At 42.1% G+C, this 26508-nt stretch overlaps 1 protein-coding gene across 8 annotated transcripts in view; it reads left to right on the forward strand.

Annotated features, from left to right (window-relative positions):
* The first annotated feature begins 6554 nt into the window (after positions 1–6554).
* HECA (hdc homolog, cell cycle regulator) overlaps positions 6555–26508 on the forward strand; it is a 42179-nt gene continuing 22225 nt past the window's right edge. For 5 of the 8 annotated variants that reach the window (XR_009054186.1, XR_009054185.1, XR_009054187.1 and 2 more), the window contains exon 1: positions 6555–7109. Coding sequence is in view for 1 of the 8 variants with exons in the window: in XM_057737635.1 (XP_057593618.1) it covers positions 6839–7109 (271 nt within the window). In the remaining 7 variants the exon portion in view is untranslated. Of the gene's footprint in view, positions 7110–7226; positions 7641–26508 lie in introns of those variants that run through there. The other 3 variants (XM_057737636.1, XM_057737638.1, XM_057737637.1) reach the window with 2 other exon arrangements.

A 26508-nucleotide genomic window follows, 5' to 3' on the forward strand; every position in this document is an offset into this window, starting at 1 on the left:
AAAGGAATTTATAGGTTGTGGAAACTTGGGAAATTCTAAGTTAAGAGTAAGCAGGTTTCTTTACTGCTGGACTTCTTAGGGTCTTTGGTAATATATATTATGACTCATGAAATACACAGTGTTTCTTAGACTTATTTAACCATAGAAATAGAGGCACATCTTACATAAGCAGTGTTTCTCAGGATACCATTGGTAGAAATTGTTCTAAGTGGAAATAACGGAGGAAGAGAAATCTTGAGAGAGCATTCTATTTAAGATCAATCAAAATTAACTCCAGAAACAGGCAGAGCAGCAGCCTTAGCATTTAAAAAAATTAGGTGTCCTTGAAGCAGGCACTCGGATCCAATAATGTACTATACTGTGTGTTTGTTCTAAACATTAGTAGTGTTTTGAACTCAGACGACTGAAACAGTTTGAACAAAAACCATTTTGCAAAAGTTACTTTAAATTCATGAAATTTAGTCATCAAAGATTAATTGAAATAGTAATTTAAAAAGAAAGAACCAGAACAAGTTTGTACCTTTTCTCACTCTTTTTGTCATATTGACAAACAGAAATTGTTTATATTTACAGTGTACAGAGACCAATGTTTGGATATATGTATGCATTATGAAATGATTACCACAATCCATCCCTCTTGTCTTAGAAACTAACTTGAAGCCCTCAGAAATTAGAATTTGGATTGCGAGCAATATACTAACATACTTGTGGGCAACTTCTCAGATGGTTTTCAATGGTCCCCATCTCCTGGTTTTTCATGTCCTTATGTGATACTCTCCCCCTGAGTGTGGGCTGAACCAGGGACTTGCTTCTAAGGAACAGAGTGCAGCAAAAGTGATGGATGCTACTTCCGAGATTAGGTTGCAAAAGACTGGCTTCTGCCTTGCTTACTCTCTCCGGCTGTCTCACTGGCTCACTTGGATGAAGCTGCTGCCCTCTGTGGAGGCTCACATGATAAGGAATTGGGGGAGGCCTCAGGCCAGCAGCCCAGAGGAACTGAATCCTGCCAGAAACCTCAGGAGTGATTTTGGAAGTGGATCCTCCCTCAGATAAGCTTTGACCTGATGGGACTGCATCCCTGCTGATATCTGGACTGCAGCCTTGTGAGAGACCCTGAGCCTGAGGACCCAGCTAAGCCATGCCTAGATTCCTGATGCAGAAATTGTGAAATAATGCATGTTTGTTGTTCTGAGCTGCTAAATTGTGGGATAATTTGGTAGGCAGCAATAGAACAAGTGCAGTATTAAAAGAGGTATTTAGAGAAGACCAACGCTGTATTAAGTCAAACCTTGCAGACAGCTGAAGGAAAGCCAAAAGCATTGTGGTGAAATTGTGCTTTAGAGTGGCAGTGTAGAAAAATACTGATTTGATTGGGAAAAAACATAGAGGATCTTGAAGATGAAATCTAGGTGATAAAAAGAGTCTTGGAATTTTCAGTGCCAGTTTGGGAGGAAATATAAGGTGTAGAAAGTATTAGTGTGGTCACTGCAATGCTGAAGAAGATATGGCTGTCAAAGGGCTCCTTGTTATACAAAGCTAGTCTCCTTCGGTTTAAATATTACACTAGCTACGGGAGAAAGATGTTATGTCTACCAAGAACATAGTAATGTGGTTTTAGAAGGCTCATTTCCCCCCTTGACCCCTAGTTTGAACTATTCCTTTTGGGTGTTCTTCTATATGTTCTTTTATTCTACAAATATGTATTGAACACTTGCGATCTGCTAGGCACTGTTTCAGGTACTGAAGATTCAACAGAGAAATCCTTGCCCTCTTGCAATCTACATTCTAGTGAAGAAAAACAGTAAAGTAAATAACATTAAAATATAGAGTAATAAAAATAAAAAATATGCAGTATAGTAATTAAGTACTATTGGGGAAACGGAAGCAAGGAAAGGAGAGAGGGAGGGTGAGTTCTAGCTTTCTTACCAGTTATCAAGGTCTGGACTATAGCCAGCTGCACGTCCACTGCTGCACTGGGCCCAATGTGATCTGGTTTTTCTCCAGCTCTACCCAACAAACACCAGAGTCTCTACGGCTTCCTCTCTCCCCTTTGTATGCGCCATACTTATTCTTGCTTTCATGCCTTTTTAAAAGGCTGATCTTCAAGGCTTTCCCATGAAGTTTTCTTTGACAATTCTAGGCTGTGCTAACCCCCGCTATCTCCTGGGGACCTGAGGGGACCACTCCCCCTGCAAAACAAAATAAAACAAAATACAACTTACCCATCTTTTTGTTTTCTTTATGTTCAGGTTAATAGGTGATTAATTTTTATTTGTTCCATATGTGTTTGTTGTTGTGTCACCCCATCCCCCAATGAGAATTTCAGGGGTTTTTTGGTTGGTTTTTGCATATGTATGGAACTTGAAAGCAAAGCACTCCTGGTGGTAGGTTCATTGGAGGAAATATAAAAGATGAAAGATATGGTGCCTGTCTTCAGAGAATTTAAAGTATAATTGAAGAGAGAAAATGCTCTCCCTGTGGTGAGAAGACCTTGGAAAGAGAGCCTTATAAAATCAAACACTTCATGGTATGGTATAGCAAGCGGCTTTCAGACATTTTTGTTGTTGTTGTTGATTTGTCTGCACCCACAATGAGAAATGGACTACACACACACACACACACACACACACACACACACACGTGTTCGTGTAAGATGAAATTTTACAAAACAATATGTATATTTTATAAAACAATACTTAATTTCTATATGCAATGCATTCTGATATTTTCTGTTCTATTCCAGTCTACAAAAAATCCTGATAGAAACTCTGTGAATTAATTTTAAAACCTGTCAAAAGAATATGATCCACAGTTTGGAAAACATTGGTGGAGCCAGGTGATAGGTACTTGGAGGTGGAAAGTGAGAGTATGGGGTGGTATGAGTCCAGGGAACTGTGTCTTGGAAAAGATTATACCCAATCTATTTCTTGAAAGGAGCATGCCGTGTAGATTATTGGGGTCCGGCACAGTGTTCATGCCGAGTTGGGACAACAGTATGAGCAAAGGAGTCACTGAAGTGGAGTCAGCAGCCAGTTCAGGGGTCCCTGAGAGCTGAACTCTGACCTTTTAGATGACTGCTTTTGTAGATTATGGAAATAATATAAAAGTCAAACTAAAGGCCTGAAAAGAGATTTTGAGGGTACATATTTCAGAACAATATTACTATTGATAATTGGGAATGGTCTGACAGGAGAGCATTTAATAACCCATGTTATTATTTACATCAGTATTCCGTTTTCCTCAAAGTTCCTCATTACCGCAATTATCGTTATTCCTCATAGTACACCTGTGGGCAAAGGTGAAGCTACTTCCAGAGGAGGAAACTGGTGCAAAGGGATAACATACATTGTTCAAGCTATGTTTACTTAAAGTGATGTTAGTGGATCAGGCTAACCCTGGCCCAAATGAATTAGTTCACTCTGAGAGTTCAGAAGACAGGCACAAATTTCAAACAAAAAAAACCAAACAGAACAAGAACATTGAAACAATGACCACTTATTCTCATCCAGCCCTGAAGATTAGCTTGTCCCCTTTCTCAAGGGTATAAAGTGTTTACTTTCGGTGACCTTGATTTGTTGCTGTGTTTTATTTGATTGTGCAAAGACCGGGGTGAAGGAGCAAGTGATGATGTTTGGGGAAAGGAAACCTTCGGTAGAGGTACAATTTTTTGGAAGTTTATTTCAGAGCACATGAGTTGATCAGAGAAATTAAAGAAAGAGAAGCCAAGTGTGGCTACACAGAGCTCAGTGGCTTCCTCGGTTTTCCTAGAATTCTTCCCCTGGAAGCATCTGAGGGGAGGACTTTGTGTCATCTCTGCCATCTTGTGCTTTTTAGTCTAGTTCTCTCTTTCTTTTTTCTCCATCCTCCCCCTCACCCCCCCCACCGAAATGGTGGGGAAAGATAAAAGGGCTAGAATGGTAGGATTCCTGTGAAATTCCACATGTTGTATGGAAGTAGAAAATAGAATCCTTTAACCATACCTAAATTTTGTCTTTAACATCTTGAATTTAGTACATTTCTTTTTGTTGTTGCAATAAAATCGGAACTATTGCCTGTGTATCAAATTTGACTAAGGCTAAAAATAGACCAGCAAGGTTGAGCATGGAAGAAGTGGCCTGGCTTCTTCCTTCTTTTAATTTTTTTCAGTTTGAATGAGAAGGAGGTGGCTCCCACAATGAACAAGAACAGCAACTGGCTGGGTGTCCGTGTGCCTTGAGCCAATTACGATATTTTTGTGGGAAAGTTTCCAATTCTGAAGTCTCAGTTATGTCGAGGTGGGAGGCAGCTGGTGTGAATGTCTGTCTGCAGGGTACATGCATGATTACTCTGATCCAATATGGCATGACAGCAATGTGCTTATTCAAGAAAATAATTATCTCAATTTTCCTGTACTTTAATCTAAAGCTTCTTCATCCTAACCATTAAAAAAAAACAAACCCAAAACACTTAAAGAAAAAAAAAGTCAAAGCCAAAGTCACCAAAATATTTTGAGATCTCTCAGCCTCCTCTAGTGAGGGATATCAGTAATGAAATTAATCTAAGTCCAATGGCCCACATTAATTCACTATCTTCCTCTACAGCACCAATACCCTCCCCTTGAAGTCTTCATTTCATCAACTACCATCATCCTTTCCTCTGGTATTCAAAATTGCTTGAATTAACCCTCTCCTTCATCCCTCACATCCAACTGGCCACCAAATCCTGCTGCTTCTACCTTCAAAGCATTTGTCCATTTACTTATTCATGTATTTGTCACGCACTGATCAAATACCTACTTGTACCATACCCTGTGTTAGGTACCAGGGATACAGTAACATCTAAGACTGACAGCTTCTGCCATCACAAAGCTTATAGTCTAGTGGGGGCCTAGACAAGAGACAAGTAAATAGGCAATTTCAATACTGTGTGTGCAAGCTCTTGTGGTGGACAAGGTTCAGGGAGAACATGGGGACAAATCTAACTTTGGGGTATCAGAGAAGACTTCCTAGAGAACTGATGATTTAGCTGAGACTTTAAGGTTCAGAAAAATGTAGCCGGAAGAAGAATGCTTTAGACATCTTCCATTCGACAAAATTTTATTGAACACTAACTGCTAGACTCTGCAGAATTAGTTAGAAAGATAGACAATCCTGGCTCTCCTAGTGCTTAGGGGAGTTGGGGTGGGGGAGAAATAGACACAAAAATATAGGCACAAAATATCTATTGTAAGACCCTCTAACTAGTCACTTTCCTCAACAAAATTAGGGAATTAAAAGATTCATCACTTTCCTAGTGAAAAGTCCAGCCAGCAACTGCTCCTGAGTATCCAGTGGTCTTTCCTGCAAGCTCCAGGGTCTGGAATGGACTCTGCTATGAATGCCCAGAGTTCCCAGTCAGAGTCTCCCCATTCGGTGAGCACAGGGCAGGTAACTCCCTGTCTACCTCTTTTTGCTTCAGAATACAGCCAAAGATGCTTTACTGGAGAGCTGAGTTAATTAAAGAAGATCACACTATATAGGAAGGGGGAACTGTAAACTGTCAGCTAACATAGATTTCTCTCCACAGCTCATGGGAAAAGAACTTAATTTATACATTCAACAAATATATGCTAGCTGTCCCCCGAGGTGCCCAAGACAGATAAAATCTCCTACCTATGGAGCTTTCATTTGAGAAGTGACAGACAGGAAATAAGTAAACACATACATCGACAACATAGTTAGAGACGGATGAGGTGATACTTCTGATAGCTCTTCTGGGGAGCTGTGTCAGTTATATCATCATGAAGGAAGTGATGTGTTTGAGCTGACCCCTGAGAGTTGAGAAGGAGCTGGTCTTCGCAAAAAGCAGAAAAAGAGCTGCAGAAAAAGAGACCATGTGAAACTCTTCCTGGGGTCCCCTACCCCTCAAGTCACTGCCTTAGCACAGGTGTCACCTTCTAATCTCCACCTGCTCACAATCGTGGCCACCGATCTTTCGGGACAACTCAGTCCTATCCACGGGGACTGGGTTTCCCCTCCAGGCAGGGCCTGCTTCTTGGTCGCAGACGACATTTCGTAACATCCCTGGATGGTGGGTCCTGTTGGAATGGGGGGTTTCACCACTAGGCTGTGACGGCCTTCCATTCACGGACCCTGCTGTTCTTTCCCATTGTCTAGGAACTCGACTCTATTTCTTCACTGACTCTACGACTGTTTCTGAGCGGCAAAGCCTTTCGATGTATGATTAATTAGAAATCCTGTTTTCCATTCCTGTTCTGGTCACCTGCCTATATTTCCCAGACCGTATTGTTCTAAGCCTCAATTACATGAAGGTCAGGAGGCCCCCGTCTAACTCCAGATGCCACTGGGTTGGCGTTCGGGGCCATTTCAGGAAGGTCTGTGCGCAAACGCCCGGGTGCAGCCGGGGCCCGGGAGTGAGGGCGCCCTGATGACGTCACTCCAAGGTGGCCGGCTCAGCGCGGGGCGTGACGTCACGCGGGCGGGCCGGGCCACCGTGAGGTCACCTGGTGGGCGCGGCCAGGCCGAATCCCCAGTGTCGTCACGGGAGGGGGCGGGGCCAGAGCGTGTCAGCGAAGCCGAATCAAAACAAGCCCGAGACCCGCCTTTTCCCTCCGGCTCGGGAGCGTCCCGCTCGCGTCCCGAGCCCGCGGCGCTCGCGCGGCTGCGAGCCTCGGGTGGCCGCGCGCCGGCTCCAGGAAGCCTGGGAGGGCGCGGCGGCCGGGATGGCGCGGCGCGGGCCGCGCGGCTAGACGGGCGCCAGAGGAGCCGCCGGCCCGCGCCCTCGGTCCTCGGCCTCCCGGACCCGGCGCCGCGCCGCTGGGAGCCGCCTTCGCCGACGCGGGGCACCTGGACATCGCGAGATGCCCAACCCCAAAAACAGTAAAGGCGGCCGCAAAAACAAGCGCGCCAACAGCAGCGGGGACGAGCAGGAAAATGGAGCCGGGGCCCTGGCAGCGGCGGGCGCGGCGGGCGCGGCGGCCGGGGGGGCCCTGGCGGCGGCGGCCGGCTGCGGAACGGCAGCGGCGGGCGCGCCGGGCGCCGGGGGCGCGGCGGGCGCGGGAGGCGCGGGGCCCGGCGCCGCCAACGCCGCGGCCGCCGCGGGGGCTGCAGCCGCTGGCGACGTCAAGAACGGTAAGACGGGGCCGGCGGGGCGAGCGCCAACTTCCTCCCCGACGGGGACGGCGCGGCGGCAGGGCCCTGGGTGGCGCGGGCGATGCGTGGACAATGCGAGAGTCAGGAAGTGCTCACCCCGCCCCTCCGCCCCGCCGCGGCTGCCCCTTCCCGGTCCCCACGCCCGGCGGCGGCGGCGGCGATCGATCGGCGGCCCCGGCTCGGTGTCCACGCGGCGCACAGGTCGCGCGCCCCCGGGCAGCCTCCGTCCCAGACTCCGAGGGGCCCTTGGGGGCCCGGCTGCGGCGGGGCTCCGCTCGGGCCCTGCCCGTTGTGCCCGCGCTGGCAAAGCCGAGTGTGTGCCCGGGACCGGGGAGAGGAAGGAAGGAAGGAAAGAAAGAGCTGCCCAAGTTGAGAAGAATGGTCCGATTGAAAACTTAAGCACCAGTTTCTCTTCCCTCTGCTCCCCTCACCCACCCGCCTTCCCCTCCCCCGTGTGAAGGGGAGCCTCAGATCTCAGCGAACCGAGGCTCGCTGTGTCGATTGCCACAGGTGAAGAGGCCCCGAGACATTTTTACTGTAGGGTGGGTGGGTGTGTGTGTGTGTGTGTGTCGCTGGGTGGGGGGCGGGAGTGTGCTCTTTAATTCTCATGCACGCTCGAGGAAGGAAGAGAATCTGAATTTGACTTCCGTTCTCAGCCCGGAGTTTTAAAAAACATCATCCTCTATTTAATTCTGTTTCACATTTTTAGAAGGAAGCCTGATAATCTTAGGTAGTGTCTGAATGCACCTTTTGAGGGGGCACTTAAGGAATAGTAATAGGATTGCCGTTGTCACTGCAGAGACATAGTTTCAGTTATAGGGTGCTGGGCGAATACTTTTTCGAACTTGAACAGTTCTTTGAATTCCTCTGGTCAGGCAGTTTTTCGGGACAGGGAATATAGGTATATCTTAATGAAGGGAGATTAGGTTCTTTATATCAGGCTTTTGACTTGTAGGTCTCAGCTTTTAAAGCCGTTCTTTATGTAGATCACTCACATTTTAAACAGGTTACCTGCACTTAGAAGAACCCCACAGTGATCTGAGCAGAGGAAATTGAAGGGTAGCCTGTTAGAAACAGAACGGTAGGCCCCATTGGCTGTGTCTCTGCAGTTTTGAAAGAGGAAGATTTTTTTTTTTTTTTCTTTCAGGAACAAACATCCCATTTGTGAATGTTTGAAAATACAACTCTTGGCCAGACTGTCTTCTCCATGTTCTTTTGTTCCTCACTCTGCATTTCATTTTGGTATTGATGTGGCAGAGGGAAAGAAGACAGACTCCTGGCTCAGCCATTTAGAGTTTTGTCATCTTGGGAAGGACAGCTTTTCCGAGCCTCAATGTCCTCACCTGTAAAACTGGGGGAAAGAATTATACTGATTGTATTGACTCCCTCATAAGGTTATTGTGAGGTTCAGAGTGTCCTTTCCCTACTCAGGCCCCAGTACTTGTTTTAAAGCCTTTTACATTGGTAACAAACTTAGTAAAGTTTCTCAAGGAAATTAAGTGATCAGTGAATGATAGCTATCATTCACTTATTCAAAAGATATTAAGCATTTACTGTGTTACAAATACTGTGTTGAGTATTAAAGGAGAGGTGGCAGTCAAGAGAGGATATCGTATGGGGCTGGTATTCCCAGTGGTGGTTCTGGCTTACCCTCCTATTTTTTGTCTACATGGAAGCTTCAGGTTGACTGTTCCCTTATCTTCTTTCTCCAAAAGCTTAGACCACTTCGAGGTGGTGTGAGGAAATGTGTTTCTCAGGCTGGTGGTATCTCATTCATAAACATTAAGCTATGGTTATGGTGTCTTTATTACTGGTCTCCTCTGAAGCGGCAGTCTCAGGTGTATTTGGCAGTCCTGTATATATCTGTATGAAGGTATGTATTTCTGCTTTGGAGCTTGTTTTATTGAATGAACCAGGGGTGGGGGGGGGGGGGAGAGGGAGGAGAAAATGGGCCAAACACTGCAATAATTACAGTTAGACAAGGTACAAGCTTGACTTATATTAGAGCAGTGAGTTGAATTTTATGATGCCAAATTCTTGGTTCTGACCTGGTGTGAAGTCTCAGTGAGTGATGCACCTTAATTTGAAGAACCTCTCACTGCAGTTGATGATAATTGAACATGGATGCTGAGGCCTCCTGTGTGCAAAATTGGTAAATCAGGAAATTATAAATGCTTTTTTTTGTTGTTTGGTTTTTTTTGCCATTTAAAGCTGTGCTTTATAATGTAGAAATGTGAGAGGTGTCATTGGTGAATTTTTTTTTTCCCATTGGTGAATTTTTAAAGGAAGGGGCAACTGATATGTGCAAACTCTCAGAATCAGCTGATAAGGCCCAATTATTTTTAAATTTACAAATGACATTAATTGAACTATTGTGGTATTTTAAAGCATATTTCAGTTTTTTATTTAGCTGTGAGGTTAGATTTTGTGATTATAAATATTACAAATCAAACAGTTATTCCAAGGGTGTAGTAAATTTACATTCTATTAAACTTTTAAATGGTTTGTTCTCACCATTCAAGTCAGTTGTGATCTACATCTGCAAGCATGCAAACTTAATGACTTCACCTAAAGTTGATACTGTTTGTAGTTGTTTGGAGTTTATAGAATGGTTTTATGTCTTGTGGTTCTTGGGCAGCATGGACACCAGGGCAGGGTAATATTAGTTCTTAGTTTTTCACTGTTAGTCAGTAGTTATAAATAACTGCTGATTCTATAAAAAAAGATTTGCTAGTTAGCGAAAGCTTGGGGAAACCATGGTGGGGTTGTAGTTGAAGGAGTTGAACCAGTTGCAGTTGTGCTTCTTGGGTGAGTTACATGTTAACTGTAGGGACTTTGTACCCCTAATAAGAAATTTATTAGTACATTTTTAGGTACTGGTTTATGAAGCTTTATGTGGGGATTGGAGTAAAAGATGGGGAAGTGCCATCCTCTTCCTACATAATAAACATCTGTCTGCACATATTGCAACGTTTTGATTGTAGGTGGGCAAGCTTCGCCAGTCATTATTTTCAGGATCTACTAATCATGCAGTAGATTATACCCATGTAGTTTCATTCTGGAATTCTGGTTCTATTAGGCCACTGCTTTTTTGCTTGAGGCCTAAAAATATATGAACCTTGGTCATAGTATCTACTTTTTAATGGGCCTGGATCCCAAGGCCTTTTATAAACTCCTGTTTTATGGATGACCACGTTCACCACTCCACTCATTCCTGGCTGCCACCAGAGGCCCTGGGCTGCCAAGTTTGCCTTCATTCATTCAACAGTTCTTTGTAGGAGATGGAGTTGGTTTACCCAGTGATTGACCTTGCATTCAGTAGACCTGGCTCCTGAAATTACTTGCTCTGTGATCTGGGGCAAGTCGTTTGATTTCCCTGAGCCTCAGTTTCTGCATATTTAAAATGGGATTATAGTACCTATACCCATACATATATAATAAGGTATCTATCCATTATGTATTATTAAAAAACATACATATGTATACACAGGGGCTGACTTATATGATATGAACTTACTAAGGGTTAGCCACTCGTCTTAGATTCTGGAAATAGTGTTTGAGACAAAGATTTACCTGCGACTGGTTTACTGCATATGCTCTTGGAATCATTACTAGTGGCAGAGTGAGGGAAGCAGGACTGGGCAGAGGGAAGAGTTGAACTGTGATGCAGTGATTACAGGCAGCTGTGGAGCTAGGATAGCCCTGCAGATCTATCTTACCTTGAGGCATGAGGGCGAGACCTTGCCCCCCCAGCCCCGAGCTGCCCCCAGGAAGAGGGAAGGACCTGGGGGGTGGTATCTTTTAGCTGGAAAACTTCCATGGAGAGGGACTCAGCTTGAGAGCCTTCAGTTCTGAGTGAAGGAGAGCTGCTGGTCATATCACATTCTTCACTTAGACCACTAGTGCCATTCACCTAAAATGCAGATATGAGATAAATAGTTCTCAGGAACAACTAAATCTTCGAAGACCAGGCTGGGAGTTAACCATTATTACAGAGTAACATTGTTTTGATGGAAAATATGTTCTGAATTTCATACCTCTGCTTACAAATAGATTTTTGGAGTGCCACCTCTTCCCCATAAACACAAAGTGTATTTTTCTCATACTTAGGCCACCAAACACACTTTTTATAGTCCTAAGTTTGTAGTATATTCTAAGTAATTTCTCTTTGTAGTTGTTTACTTGAATAGTTACTACATTTAAATTACCTGTATCGATTAGAAAGAAAGCGAAGAATGTTTTCCTGCTGTTTATTTTAAAATCAAGAAATATTTATTTGAGGGTCTAAGGTATGTAGAGCACTATTGTCCTCTTGGAATTTTCTTACCTTATCTAGAAGTTGTTTTTGTCATGTCTTTAAAAATAGCTGCTACTTTTGGACCTGGACTTTTGAAATCCACCTTTGTAATGGGGATTGGTAGAAAATATTGCCTCATCCATCAAAGCTTCATCTCGTGTACTTTGTATATTATAGTAACAACCATTCCCTGCTCTGCTAATGGTGTTTTATGCTCAGTCTTTACTCTTTCTCTTTTAACTTATTACAGAACTGAGCCTTAAATTCTAGAAACCAAACCTTCAGTGTCAGCTTTCCTTTAAGTCCAAGAATATATATCATTCCATAGAGAGTTGGAAACAGGAGATAAAGTGGGAAATATCTTGCAGCTTAATCCTCCTATGAATTTACTCCAGGCTGTTAGCTATGGACAATTTTAAAAAGTTTGAAGGTATCAAAAGGAAGAAAGTTCTGTCCTGATTGATTTGGATCACCAGCTCCTTGGAATTTTTAAGGAGTTGATTTAATTAAAAATACTGTGTTATCTTATTATTTTACCAGTGATAAAATGGGCATTGTGGAAAAAAAAATAAAGAAGATAGGCAAAGTTCTCTTTGACTTTCTACTCAAGCATGTAATCCTACCACTTAGGTCACCATTGTGATACATGTCCTTATGAGCTTTTTAAATTTTTTTCTTACAGACTTTTAGAAGTACATATACAGTTTTCAGGAAAAAAAGAAGATCAGATCATATATTTTATGATCTGCTTTTTACGTGTATAATATTTTGTGGACATTTTAGCAGAGCGGTAAATACAGGTGCATCACTATTTTTAATGATTGCATAATATGCCGTCTTATGTCTGCATCGTGGATAAGCTGATCATTCTGCTGTTGTTTGATCTTTAGATTCGTATTTATACATCTCTGGGCATTTTTCAGTTACTTCTTTAAGATAATTCTTACCTGTAGACTTGCTATGTTAAAGAACATGCACATTTTTATGACTTTTAATACATGCTTTCAGATTGTCCTTTGGAAAAGTTGTGGTCAGAGTGTCCTTTCCCCACAGCCTCTTCAGCCCCTAGTTCTTACTGTTTTAAAGGCATGCTGGAGGATTGCCAGTGCCTGCTCCCCCACCCCCAGTGTATCAGCACTAGGAAGGCCCCATTTGGATCAACAGCCTGGAGCAGATGCTGCCACACTTTTCCAAGGCTGCGTTCATCTCCCCTGTGCTCTTTAGTGATTTGGTGGCTAAGGAGGATTTAACAAAATACCTAGTAACGGTGAATGACATTGTAGCAACTGGTGATGGTGAAGGGGAAAGCATAAGCCTTTGAAATTCTGTCTGCACCATTGTTCTAATCTTGAGTACTAAGGCCTAGAATTTTTTAAGTTTTAGTCAAAAAGCATGCTGTTTGAACAGACTTGGGTGTAACCCAAGGTGTCACAGCTTGCTGGCAAAGTGACTTTGGGGCAAGTGACAACCTCTCTTGGCCTCCATTATCTAAATGCAACCCTTTGGGGTGTTTTTGCAGATTAAGAAAAACAGTGTAGAGGATAATTTAAGTCCCAGCTCCACTCTGGCAGCTGCTGGGGCGGCGGGTGGGGATGGTGGGGGGGGGGGGGGGGTTAAAAGAAAAAAAAAAAAGAAAGAAAAAAAAAGAAAAACAATGTATATGAAAGATCTTGGCATAGCCTGGCAGATACAGACACTATCAACAATATCTTTATAAGTTTTGTGATTTGTTCAGCCTTATCCAATTACAAGGCTTGTTAAACTATTCTGTTGAGAACAGACACTGAGAGACAATAAGATGGTTTCTGTATTAATATAGAAGAAGACTGTGGTATCATACAGGTTTTTATTCAAGCATTGATTTGACTATACATGATTTTCTGTTCTTCCCTCGTCAGCTCTCTCTGATCATAGTTTACCTGGAAAAATCAGATTATTTAGCCAGAAGAAAAAAGTTAAAGCAAAGTGTGAAAGCGGTTGTCTCTTCCTTTCTTCCTTCATTCGTTTATCCATCTCATATGTATTGAGCTCCTGCTGTTTGTCAGGCACTGTGTTAGGCTCTGGCATTAGATGGACAAGAATTGGGCCTGCGGGCTTATGGTCTGGTTGGGAGTCTTTAAGGAAATAAGTGCAAGTAGGTTATTGCGTGTACTACACAAGGGCAGCTATGGGGTAAAAAGCAGGAGCTTGTCAGGTGGTCACATACTGGATTAAAGCTGAGGATTGTGTCTGAGGACATGGGCAAATGAACTGAGCAAGTGGCAGTGAAGCGTAGCTCAGAGGAGGTGAGGCACTCAGGGTGTTCTTTGGGGATCAGCCGGGGCTGAATATTGCTAAGAATTAACCAAAAGACTCTCTGCTCTCTCCAGGCAACAACTTGAAAGTTTGTTCATTAATTTGTGTGTTCATTTGTTTGCTCATTCACTATTTTGTTCATCTATGAACTCATGCATTTGCTAAACCTTTATTATGTGCTTACTGTCTTCTGTGACTGCAAGTGTAACGTTGAATGATCCTCGGAGGCATTAGATCTGCATGTGCGTGGGCTCCTGGTGGAGCTGAGACAGAGACATGTGAACATCGGGAGGCGTGATAGTGTGCTGTGGGTGCCCAGCAGCGGAAAGGATCTGTTTCCTGGAAGGGGGGACGTCTGAGCTGCATCTTGCAGGAAGAGAAGAAGTTAGCTCCGAAAGCAGAGGAAGGATGTTTCAGCAGGAGGAGCTGGGAGAGAGCCAGGAGTCTGTGGCTGATTTGAGGTGCCATGGTAGGCCATGGGCCTGGAAAAGGAGTGGGGCCAGGCAGTCAAATCTGGATATTTTGTCACCGGTGCAGAACCATCCCTGGGGTTTATAAGCAAAGACATGCTCAGCTGAGCCTGAAAAAGGGGATAATCATAGGTTGTTGGCAAGCTGGTAAAGTTATTGTATATTTTAACAGAATGGGTATCTTTTTTTTTTTTAATTTAATTTAATTTTTTTTATTTTTTTTGGGGGGTACACCAAGTTCAATCATCTGTTTTTATACGCATATCCCCGTATTCCCTCCCTTCCTTGACTTCCCCCCCCCCTCGAGTCCCCCCCACCCTCCCCGCCCCAGTCCTCTAAGGCATCTTCCATCCTGGAGTTGGACTCCCTTTGTTATACAACAACTTCCCCCTGACTATCTATTTTACAGTTGGTAGTATATATATGTCTGTGCTACTCTCTCGCTTCGACTCAGAATGGGTATCTTTTGGCAATCTTTTTTTTAATACTGCTAATCAGGGTTTGGTGGTCCAACCTGCCACGGACCGTTGATTGTGATTTTTCAGTAAAGTCGTGGGCACACTGCACACACTGCTTTTCTGCACAGCAAGATGAAAGTGTCACAGCACCCAGGGCTGCCATGGGGAAAGTCTATCTTAAATGTGGGCACCAGCATCCTGATGCTTTGTGAGCCACGGGAGGTTAGCTAATTGACGTGAACTTCAGAGACCCTAATGCCAAGGGAGGGCTTGGGGCCATCTGAGCAGAAGGGCTTTCTCTGGAGGGAGGGGTTGTCCCTATGGGAGGACAACCCTATGGTTTATTTTTCATATCTTGGTAGAAAGTGCCTATCTCTGTGCCAGGTTGGACTAATTATCTTTGTTATTTTACTTTTATCCTCACTGAATCAGTTTTAAAACAGTAAACTCTGATGCGGCGGGATCTCATTGTTTTATACAGAGTGACTGTGTGTTTTAAATCTGTGTGTTTCAGAAAGCTTCCAGTTCTCAGTGGTTGGTGAAATAGTAGCTTGCTTTATTTAATCAACAGGATGCTTTAGCTTGATTGTACTTGAGAGGTTTTTATAAACTGGTAAAAATTAGTAGCATTTCTAATACTTAATAATTATATGTTCTGATTTATCAAAAGTAGAAAGGAAAAAAATTATTTCTGCTAAATTATACTTAGGAGGATAATACTTGAAAACAATCTAAGAGTTAGAAACGAGAAAGAAATTGAGGAAATTTAAAGAAAAGTGAAGGAAGAGGGGAACTTAAAAAGGAAATATTAAATGTTAATCATATAATTGTTTAGAATAATTAATAAAAAGTTAGCATGGTTGCAGTACACATAGTGCAGTGTATTTCACTGATTTAAATTGTCAGGGAGGAAAAACTTCCTTTACCCTCTTAGATTCATGAATTCGGAGCCTGCAAATTAAACCAACAAAAGACAGAGTAGCAAGAGAAAAGACAGTTTTACTCACAGAAAAAATGTGACTCAAAGGGGTGGTTAGAATTTGTGGCTTTATATACCATCTTAATAGGTAAAAGGACGCGGGGGGTGGGGGGTGGGGGAGGGGAGAAAGGGCACTTATAGGAAAACAAATGACTTTTTGAAAACATGAATGGGCCCTAAGAGCATAGATGGGTGATGATAGTTTTGTAACAATGTCTGTTTAGGTGTGGTGTGGAGACTTATCTCTGGTGGTAAGTCAGTCTTCTCAGATTGCTCTTTGGGAGGGAATTTATGACAGTTGAGTTCTTTTGAGAGGCTCTGCTTTTAGGCAGATAAGAGATTTTAGGAACTCAAATGCCTTCAGCTCAAAATAATTTTTAGGCCACAGTGGCATATTCTGGACCCCTTCAAAATTTGTTGCAGTTCAGTATCACCCCCAGAATAGCAGTTACAGATAGCCAGATAGTAAAAGATAGTGTCATAATTCCAGATTTCTATTTTTCATCTTATTGGAGATTTATTAGAAATAGATGGCTTTAAGGCATATATGCCTTTATAAAACTGATAGGATGAATTTAGGCAAAAGTTAGCAGGGTATCAAGTTTCTCCTATGAGTAAGGGAGATATTTGTCAAATTTAAAATGGATGTTTTTCCTGGGGGTTCGCATAGGTTTGATATCTTAGATCATGCCCCTTTAAGTTATCAAAGCATCTCAGGAGAGTCTTTTGACACTAGTGTTGAAACTAAATCTCAAACTCTTTTAGGTTTCTAAATGAGCACTCCTGAATGTGATGATTACGTCAGATAATATTTAGTAGAACTGTAGTATTACAACATAACTTCTCGTTAAAGTGATACGTTACTTGTTAATGCGTGACAAACCTCAGCGTCTGGGCAGAAATGGAGACTGCGGAATAAAAGGAGTCAAGGTCTGGCTATTTTTGATTGGCAGCAGGTGCAGTGTGTAATCTGAGAGGCTGAGCCTGGGATGCTTGGTGACTGTTGTTAACGAATAGACACAGCACTGCCAGAAGCCATGGAGAGAGCCAGGCATTGGGAATCAGGAAGCATCCTTCTGCAGTAGAGGCAGAAATGAGCACGTCTAATACACAGGGCAGCTCCAAGAAGTCTTCTGCTTCCAACTCCTCAGATCTGTTCTTATTGGGCAGTGCTTACATGTTGGAGTAATGTTGGCCCTGTAATGATATGGTTCCACTGTATTAGGCATTTAGTTTTACAAATGGTGTTGATGTGTTGCAGTTCAGTAGCAAACTAGATGAGATACCTGTATGGTAGGTGTGTTGGAACTCACAGAAAGGAGGAGCAGCTATTGCCAGCAACAGGAACAGTGATGATACGACGACTCCCTTTATGGAGTGCTGACTGGGAGCCAGGTGGGACACCTAGCCATCTGCAGTCTGCATTGGAGAATGGGACGTTACATTAAACTCTGGAGATGGTCTCCTTCCCTTTTTGCAGAAAAGGCACACTCGTGTCAGAGAGATGTGCCTGACCCGGATGCCTCAGTCAGATCCTACGTGATACTGGGTCCATCCTGACTGATATGCAGACATGTGTATGAATAATGAACAAGTTTTTAAGTAGAGGGCTTAAAGTTAGTATAAAAACATTAAGGAATCAGTAGGGCTATTTAAATGACTTTTAAAAGGCCTCATGCTTATCATTCTGGTACTTGAACTGAAATTAAATTTGTGAAACAAGAAAACACTTGACCAAGGAAGCACTTAGCTTACACCTTGTACACTCATGATAATCTGATCCTTCTCATTATGGCACGAGGACTTCCTGGTTTTGGGATTGTGGCCATGGTGAACATTTCAACGGACACTTCCTGTTCTTAATGGATCTCAGTTCGTAGTGAGGATGTGATTATCTTCTCTAGGCTAAAGTCCTAGAAGCGAGATCACTGGTCAGCAGGCATGTGATTTTCAAGGCTTTGATACATGCTGCCAGACTGCTTTCTAGAAAGGGTTTCCCTGTTTCCACTAACCTTGGCCCTGCATGGAGTGCTTCTTTCTTCACACTCTTCCACAGGGATTTGGATAACCATTTTCACCCTTGCCAATCAGATAGATGAAAAAACACATCTTGCTGTAATTTTTATCTGTATTTATTGGATTGCCAGCGGAGTGAATGTCTTTTTATCTGTGTACGATTCATTTGTATTTTTTCCCTGTTTGTGATTTTTGTCCGTTTTACTAATGGGGTATTTGTATTCTCATTGGTATGCACAAGGTCTTTTTCTATTGAGGATACTTTTTGACATACTTCCCTCTGGCTTACTGTTTATCTTTTTGCCATAAGGTGTTGCTGGTTAGAAATGTTGCAATTTTGTATGATCACAGAGCATCCACAAAGAGGTAGAACCTCAAGAGAAAGATAGGGGAGAGTGGGGAAAGTTGTCTCTGCAGTTACCTGTAGGAAAAGCAGTTTGGGCCAGGCATCAGGGTAGTGACTGAGTTCCTTTGTGTATCAGTGCACAGTAATGCTGTTACATTTGTGAAGTTCTGTTTCCCTTTTGTATTTAATTTGCAAAGCTCTGGTTCACAGAACTGGTTACAATTCCTGCTGCCTTCCTTGACCTCCTCCCTGACCCCTCCTGTCGGATAGACAGCTGAGGGCCTGTGCAGCAGCACCTGTCATTTCTTGCACATTCCTGAAATCCCCTGCGGCTTTTATTCCAGCCAGTTCCAGGGACTTTGAAACTTGTAGATAAAGGCTTATTATTTACTTATCGCCTCTGCTACAAACTGAGGCCTGTTAAGGCAAAATTACCCATAACTTCCTTGTGATAATAAACTTAAACGCTGAATCATAGGAACGTTCTCATTTTTCTCATTTTGGCACTGGCACTGAAATTACATTTCTATGTTAATAAAATGGGAACATAGTACTGAATTGAACCAAGAGTTTATTTGCACCCTGTGTGTCACTCTGATCCAGTCTGCCTTGTGCTTCTCAAATGTCTGTGACTTGGAAGAGGTTCCCAAATGCATTGCTTGTTTAAAGAGTGTGAGATTTGAGAGACACAGGTCATAGCTTGAGGTCTGCCATTTTGCAAGGCTGATGAACCTTTCTGAGCCCAACTATTCTTATCTGGAAAACGAGGATAATGTAATATTGTTTGTTACTAACTCTCTGCAAAAAACTGTAGAGATATTTGAAAAAGCAAACGGTTGTGTCATGATTTGGGGTTTTTACCGTTTTCTAGTTGGGCTTTTGGTTTTTGGTTGCCACGTGGTTGTGCGGCTGCTTCCCCTGATGGTGGATGCACTCTCCGATTTGTTGAAAGAACCCAGGGCCAACCTGAGCTTTGCCCCACAGAGTTTGCAGTGAATGTTACTCTTCCAAAATCCTTATTCTGCTTCCTTGGGGGAGCCTTTAGTTTCTCTACAAGTTCGGGTCTGGGAGCTCTCGCTGTGTGGATTTTCCCGGAGAATCTGCAGTGCTTGCCTGCTGGTCTCAGGGTGAGTCCAGCTCCTTGAATGAGCTCTTCTAGAGTTTCTGACCCCACTGTGGGGAAGGACTGTGGAGGCTGCAACCTTGGGGAGGATGCTTTCACTAGCCTGAGGATAGCTGACTTGAGGATGGTTTTGTTGCGATCTGTGAATTATCTGTCCCCATGTTTCATTATAACCAGAGACTATACTGTGATTTTAACCACTTGAGTAACAGCACCTTGCTTTTGGCCTGTTGTACTGCATGGTTTACACTGGTGGGCCTGTAACTGTAATCACACCTTTAGTTTGTATCTCCATTCACTGTAGGCTTTTTCTGCTTTCTGCTCTTTACCTGCCTCTAGAGGCCAGTGGAGTGAGTTTGTGTTGTAAAAGCATTTGGAATACTTACGTAGGACTTTCACTTGTTTCCTTACCTCCGCTTCAGATTTTGCATTTTAAATAAGATGAAAGAATTGTGAGTATACCAAACTGTATTATAGATTTTATCAAAATAACTTCTACAGGCACATGATACTTGGTATGTGTCTGTATCAGTATATTTATGTAAATGTATGGATGTGTTTTTTAAATTTGTTTTTCTTGGGATTTGGTTGATTAAAAACAAGCCTCCGCTTTGAGATAGTCAGATTTGAAATGTTTGACTTTGGAATATATGTTTTCCTTATAATTTACTTTTTAATGTTCCATGAGCTATGTGATCTCAAGATGACTTGGAAGAATTTTTAAAGAATTAACTTGAAATGTTTTTCTCTTGACAGATTTGGAAATACTGTTTAGAATTCATATGGAATATAATCATACATACATTTGTATATATTTATAGATTTTAATAGAATGTATTTAACTGGACAAATTCTCTTATGGCAAAAGAGAAATTTCTAGATATTTTTGGTAACTCTCTTATAAATGGTGTATTTTCCCTCTAGTTTAGAAATGAGTAGTTTTGAGTCTTCGAAAATAGTCATACTATAAAATTATACCTGTGTTTCACAAAAGTTAGAAATTGGAAAAGGAATGAGTGTCTAGTTATAATGACATTATTGGCTTAACCTTTCAATGGGCTCTAAACTTTGAGCTTCCTTTGCAGTAGGCACTTTTATGGCATACTCTCCTGAAAAGAAGTCATTATAGCAGCTGTGTTGAGTGTGTGTATGCGGTGAACTACAGGGCTTGGACATAGACATGATCTATTTTTGAGTCTAGCTTTCATTTTTACTGAGGTATGTATAAGACTTAGACATGCCCTCTCCTTTGACAAGTCTTTCCTTGTTGCAACAGATTCTCTAAGTTGCTTGCTGGTTGCTGGTGCAGCATTTCAGAAATAGGCTGAGCAGTGTGGCCCCCAGGCAAAAGCTTTGTCTTTTCTCCCTAGATCACAGCAGAGTGACGGCCAGGGTAGGAGGGATTGCTGTAAAGTATTTCCCCAGGTTTATTTTGATGGGAAGGCAGGGGAGCTGAAAGAGTTCATTTCTGAGGGAGTTCAGCAGGACAGAAAAGGCACATGGAAAACAATGGAGTGTAAGGGTTTGGTTTAGTTTGGGGTACGGATAGAGTAGGGAAATGAATTTAGCCACATTGTGCTGGGGGTTTATTGATTTAAACACAGTAGTAGCCCAAAAAATTTTCTTGGGGGTTGGTGTGTTGACCCAAACAGGGTGCAGGCAAAGCTCAGACAGGCTGAGCTTCTGTTTCTCAGCATCAGTGTTCTTTCTGCTGCCTGAATCGATAGTCTCCATACTGACAGAGTGCTGTTTCTTTACATGCTTTCCAAGGAAAGTTGCTTTATTCTCATTAAGTGACAAGTAAGCTTTTGCTCATTTTTTAAAAATTTAATTAGCAATTCTATTAGCTAGATTAGATTTATCTCATTGTCTATTTTTCTTTGTTTTTAAGGAGTGCAAAGATTGGGAAACCTTTATATTGTAATTGGGTTTAAGCACGTGCTTCTGTAACTTGACTTTCTATAGACCTAGTTTTTAAATAATTCTGAGGATTAAAATAGGCATTGACCATATTGAATCAACTTTTTGTGTAACCAGATCATAGTAAGTAGTTCTATGATTTTGAATGAGACTATTCCAAATTATAGCACTGCTTACTACGATCTGGTTACACAAAGCTGTTGGTCACTGCCTCTCCTTATAAACTGGCTCCGTGTTCTTTATTGATCTGTGTGCAGTATGGGTGGGAGCGGAAGAGGGAAGGCGCCTTACTAGCTGAATGACCTTGGGCAGATCACTAAAGGATCCTCTTGTGGACTCAGGACATGTTTGTAGAATCTGAACCAAGGGATTGTCTTATTTCTATTCTGTGGAATTCTGGTAATTTTAAGAAACATTCAGGGAAAACTGTGAAACCATTATCTTCATCCTGATATTCAGCCTTAGCCAGACTTATTTTGGGTCCATGTCCTTTGAGGTCTTGACATGGCCTCTGGTAGACAAGAAAAATACGAATTTTCTACTTTAAAGTCATTATTCATACAGATTTCTTACTGAGACAGAGTGTTGGAGCCAGAATGGAAATTAAAAAATGGATAAAATAGAAGCTTGTAGCTTTCTATTTAGCTTGAACTTGAGGCTGGGTAGGTTTGTGAGTTTTAACTGAGCATACAAAAAGAGTGAGTCTAGGAGAATAAACCCAATACGTTGAGAGGATGTTAAAACCCCAAATTGTTACATGTAGTTGAAGAGCACTTTTATTTTTTTCTTTTTTAGTTGAGGGGGAATGTGATGCTTCCATGTTTATTTGGATAGAGTGGTTGGTCTGGGTAGAAGCCTTGTATTTAAATCCTACTCACAGCATAAAAACATGTTTAAGAGAATGTAATCTCCATGTACTCAACTTGCTACCCTCTTTGGAACATTCTCACACACTAAAATAACATAAGGGAGGATAAACTAAATCAGAGGTTAAGACAGATATGCTTAAGTGAGCTATACTAATTACAACAAGCTGACAAAATATTTTGAAAGTGTTAGCTTCTCCTTTGTACAGGACTTAGGGTCTTTTAAAAATTTTGAGTAGAGAAAGGTCTCAAAATATTTGAGAAAATTTATTTAAAAACTTTTTTAGTTTTCACTTGAAAAACTACTTACCAGTTAGTCAAGAAGTTATTTTTAACCCCCAGGTGAGTCTGAGCTGTGGTGTGGGCACCAGTGGTCCGGGTCCACTCCTTTCCCTTCTAATCTGTGCTCTGCGCTGCCCCAAACAGGGAAGGAGGGCGCTGAAGCAGAGGCTTGGTCTGCAGGCCTGGTGGGTGACCAGGTGGGAGATCCAGCCTGGGACCTAGTTGCTGAGCTCCCTGAGCACAGCCAAAGAATATGGGGCTTCAGTCTGGGAGTTTCCAAGGTTCCTGAATGTGTGTAGGATGTCGTCAGAGTGTAATTTTCAGAAAGTTGATTTGAAGGTGGTGGTAAAACTTTTTTGCTGTGTAGCCTCTAAAAGAATTTGAGAAAACATGGTCCCTTTTGCATATTAATACTGTCACACCCTTTTTTTTTTAAAGTTTAAATAAAGGTAGAGCATACAGTCTCTAGTTTATTGTAAATGGTGTCATTTTAATGTATTTAAACAGAATCCAAATATCATAGTAACTTGATAACCATTATCAGCCATCTAAAAGATAATGGTCAGAAATTTACATTTTTTCTTTATTTTAAAATTCTTATCCGGAATCTATCTGATCCGAAGAAAGAGTATTGTCCTACTTGAAAGTCTATTATTGATCATCTTATTTTTCTATAGCAAAATATGTATTTAAACTTAAATCTGAGGGCTTCCTAGGTGGTGCAGGGGTTAAGAATCCGCCTGCCAATGCAGAGGTCACGGGTTCAATCCTAGCTCCAGGAAGATCCCACATGCCACAGAGCAACTAAGCCCTGTGTGCCAAAAAAGAAAAAAAAATAAAAATAAACTTAAATCTGTATTAAGAAGCACTTCTGGAATGGCAGAAGAAGGACCTCTAGAAATCTGCTTCTCCATAAAACAATGAGAACACTGGCAAAAATTATCAAAATCAGCTTTTCAGAATTACAGAAATTAACCAAAGGCTTGCAATACTCCTAGGAATGCTTATTCAAGGGAAATGACTGAATTGTAGTAAGAACAGTGAATTTTGTTGTCTTTTAACTTGCTTTATTCCCATTCCTTCTTCCTAGCTTTATTTTTTAAATTTATATAGATATATATATTTATATATATCTATATAATATATATTTGAAGTATAGTGGATTTACATTGTTGTGTTAGTTTCAGGAAGACAGCAGAGTGGTACCTGAATCACTCTGCTGTATACATGTGTACATATGTATACACACATTTGTATGTGTATGTGTATACTTCTCAGATTCTTTTCCATTATGGGTTATTACAAGATATTGAATATATTTCCCTGTGCTATACAGTAGGACCTTGTTGTTTGTGTATTTTTTATATAGTAGTGTGCGTGCTGGTAGCTTTAAAACAAGCAGCCTAGTAGTCACTACAGGGGAAAGAACAGGTTTGGAGCTTCCCCAAAAGCCTTAGTCCCAGAGAACTATCACCATTCGACCTGGTAAAGCCTCGTTTACAAGGGCTGGTCTTTATTTGACCTGGCTCAGAGGTCACCCAGTGTTCGAAGCCCTCTTCTTAGGATGTCTGCTGAGAATACTCAGCAGCAATTGTTTATCATTGCAACTGCCTGCAGCAGTGCTACCAGTTGGAGCAAGCAAGAAATGGGTCAAAAAGCTTAAAAAGAATGTCTTGAAAGTGGGAGGTCCATCAGGGGCTTTTAGAAGCTCTGATGTATTCCTGGTGCTCTAGAAGCCAAGCACATGGGCTGAGCTCTGTGCATTCCCAGGAAAGACCTGAGGAGGACCTCATTCTCACCTCTGGCTGACCTTGGGGCTCTGCACAAGCAGAAAATAAGGCTAAGTAAGGTTATAAACTGTTGAAGCATTTGAAGGCTTGCCCAGCACACACACAGAGCCCCTTACCGAAGGGTGGGACACTTATTGGTTTAGGACATTTAAGGAAGTCTCTGTCCAGTTATTAGCTGACCACTAAGCTAACTGAGCAGAAACTTCAGGGGCTACACATGATGAAGAAATAGAGACTTTACAGAATTAGTCCAGGAACGTCACTCAACAAACAAACAGCAGTAACAACAGCAGCAGCATATCTTGCAAGGAGAGAGAATCTGATTTTCAGTTGCCACTTTATGTTATTTAGTGTCTAGTTTTCAACAAAAAAAGTATAAGATACTCAAAGACATAAGAATAGCTTACAGAGTTATTCAAGACTTGCAGCCCCTCTGGTAAGCTCTGAACTGGGCACATAACAGGCTTTCAAAACATTATTTGAATTGACTTGTCATTAGCTGATTTTCAGAGACTCCATGTATTTTCTTTCTTCTGTAGTAAGTGTTTAAGACAAACCCTGGTGTTTTTATTATGTCTCCTCAAATAGCTATTAAAGAAGCCATACATTTGCCCAAATGAGTGTTTATTAGTATCCTGGAAAATTTTAAGGCTCTTTCTTTAGGTAATTATGTATAGTAAACTTGCTAAGAAAACTGACTTATTCAGAGACCAGATCACTTTGATATATTTCCTATATGAAGTTTATGTGTACAGTTTGAGTTTTTACAGCATTTTGAGAATATAACTATTGTACTATTTTGCAGACCTCCAGATCTCTAGAGACCTGTAGTCAGGTACTCATATTATCCTGTATTAGACTTCTTTATGGTAAAGATTCAGAAGATTTTAGTGTGTCAGGTCTAGTAAACCAGAGTTAAGTCTACTTATCAGGACATGCTGATTAAAACAAAATCTGGCCTCAAATCCATACTATTTGCAGATGATAAACCTTTACCATTTTCATGATCAGTTGTGATGATGGAAGAAATTCAGGGTTGTCACACTCTGTATTGATGTTCCCCGATTCATTCCAGGAGCAGGAGGAGGAAGGCAGAGGAGGAAGGCGGATGTGCTGATGGCATCACATCTGTGCACAGAGCGTTATCAGTATATCCTGGTTCTAAATACTCATTTGTGTAGGTTTTTCTGTATTTTTCATCATTCTTTTTATTCCAGTGTCTGTAAAAAAGATGAAAAAACCTTCTGGACCTGCCGGCTTCAAAACCCCATGTCACAGCAAGGAGAAAGATGCTCCCTGAATTTGCATTGATGCCAAGCAGGGGGGCAAGGGATGATTAATATCTTAGAGAATGTGGTCAGAATTCCAAAAGGTGATGACAGGTTCCTGCCGTGGCTAATGCTGAGCTGGCCAGTATTCAAAGAGTGACATGAGAAAGGGCAACCCATAAAGCAAACAATCATTTACTGGCAGTTGTAATTGCCAAAAGGACTGGGGTTTACAGTGGATCTTAAGGTTAAAACTTAATTGTGAAAGAACTTGGTTAGCAAAAGCAAGGGTCTTTTGTTGACTGTGGAAATAATATTGCATCTAGAGTGGACGTGTGTGTGTGTGTGTATGTGTGTACACGTGCATTGTGTAAAGTGATATCTAGTTATTCATAGATATGCTCACATACACATATATGTGACTGTGTATGCCTTATTTCAGTTGGCACCTGTTATAAACTTATTTTTTCTTATATTCTTATATATGAATACATGTATCTATGGTTAGCTTACCAATGAATGTGACTTTTATTATTAAAACAAGTTGTCATTATAATTGCTAATGCCATTAATAAAGGTGAGATGACTACGGTAATGTGCTATTCTTGCTGTGAAGTTTTTACATTGGCATTTTTCCAGCAGCCATCCTAGGAAGGTGGAGTTGGTTGGACTCTTGTAGTTGTCAGTGGTGATGTGACCCTGTAGCAGGTTCAGATTGTGTGGCCACGTGTAATACTTGCCATTTCTCAGTTCATTGCTCTTTTCTCTGCCTCTCCCCTTAGAGCTAGCCTCTGTGGTGAACGTGGGATTCACATTTTCATATTTTCCAGAAATGAATTCCTGGGTTTGCTAGGTGAGCGGGGAGAAGGGAAGGTAAAGAGGCTGTTGTTGGGAAGAGCTAAGCGGAGACAGGACTGGGCCCGCATGAGGATGACAGTGCCTGAAAGAGTCTAGCCTTTGTGGATTAGAGCCCAGGAGAGAGGAACCCTCCACACCCCCGGAAGAAGACAAGACAGGGTGGAGTTGGGAGGAGCCTGATCCCACTTCACTGTGTCTCGATCTCACTGGTGAGACTGGGAGCAGGTGATGGGGAGGGACTTGCAGTCCCTGTGGGTCCAGGAGGTCAGAGGGGTCGGGTTGGCTGGCAGAGCTCTGAGCGGCAGGAGCCAGCCCGAGACGTGTCTGAGAGAAGCCAAGCGGGATGGGAACAGGTCGAGGCCTGGGTATGAACAGCAGAGTGGCAAGCTGAGGGAGCTGACCCAGGGGAA

This window comes from Hippopotamus amphibius, chromosome 6, assembly GCF_030028045.1.
Source record: "Hippopotamus amphibius kiboko isolate mHipAmp2 chromosome 6, mHipAmp2.hap2, whole genome shotgun sequence".
In the NCBI taxonomy this organism is placed as follows: Eukaryota; Metazoa; Chordata; class Mammalia; order Artiodactyla; family Hippopotamidae; genus Hippopotamus; species Hippopotamus amphibius.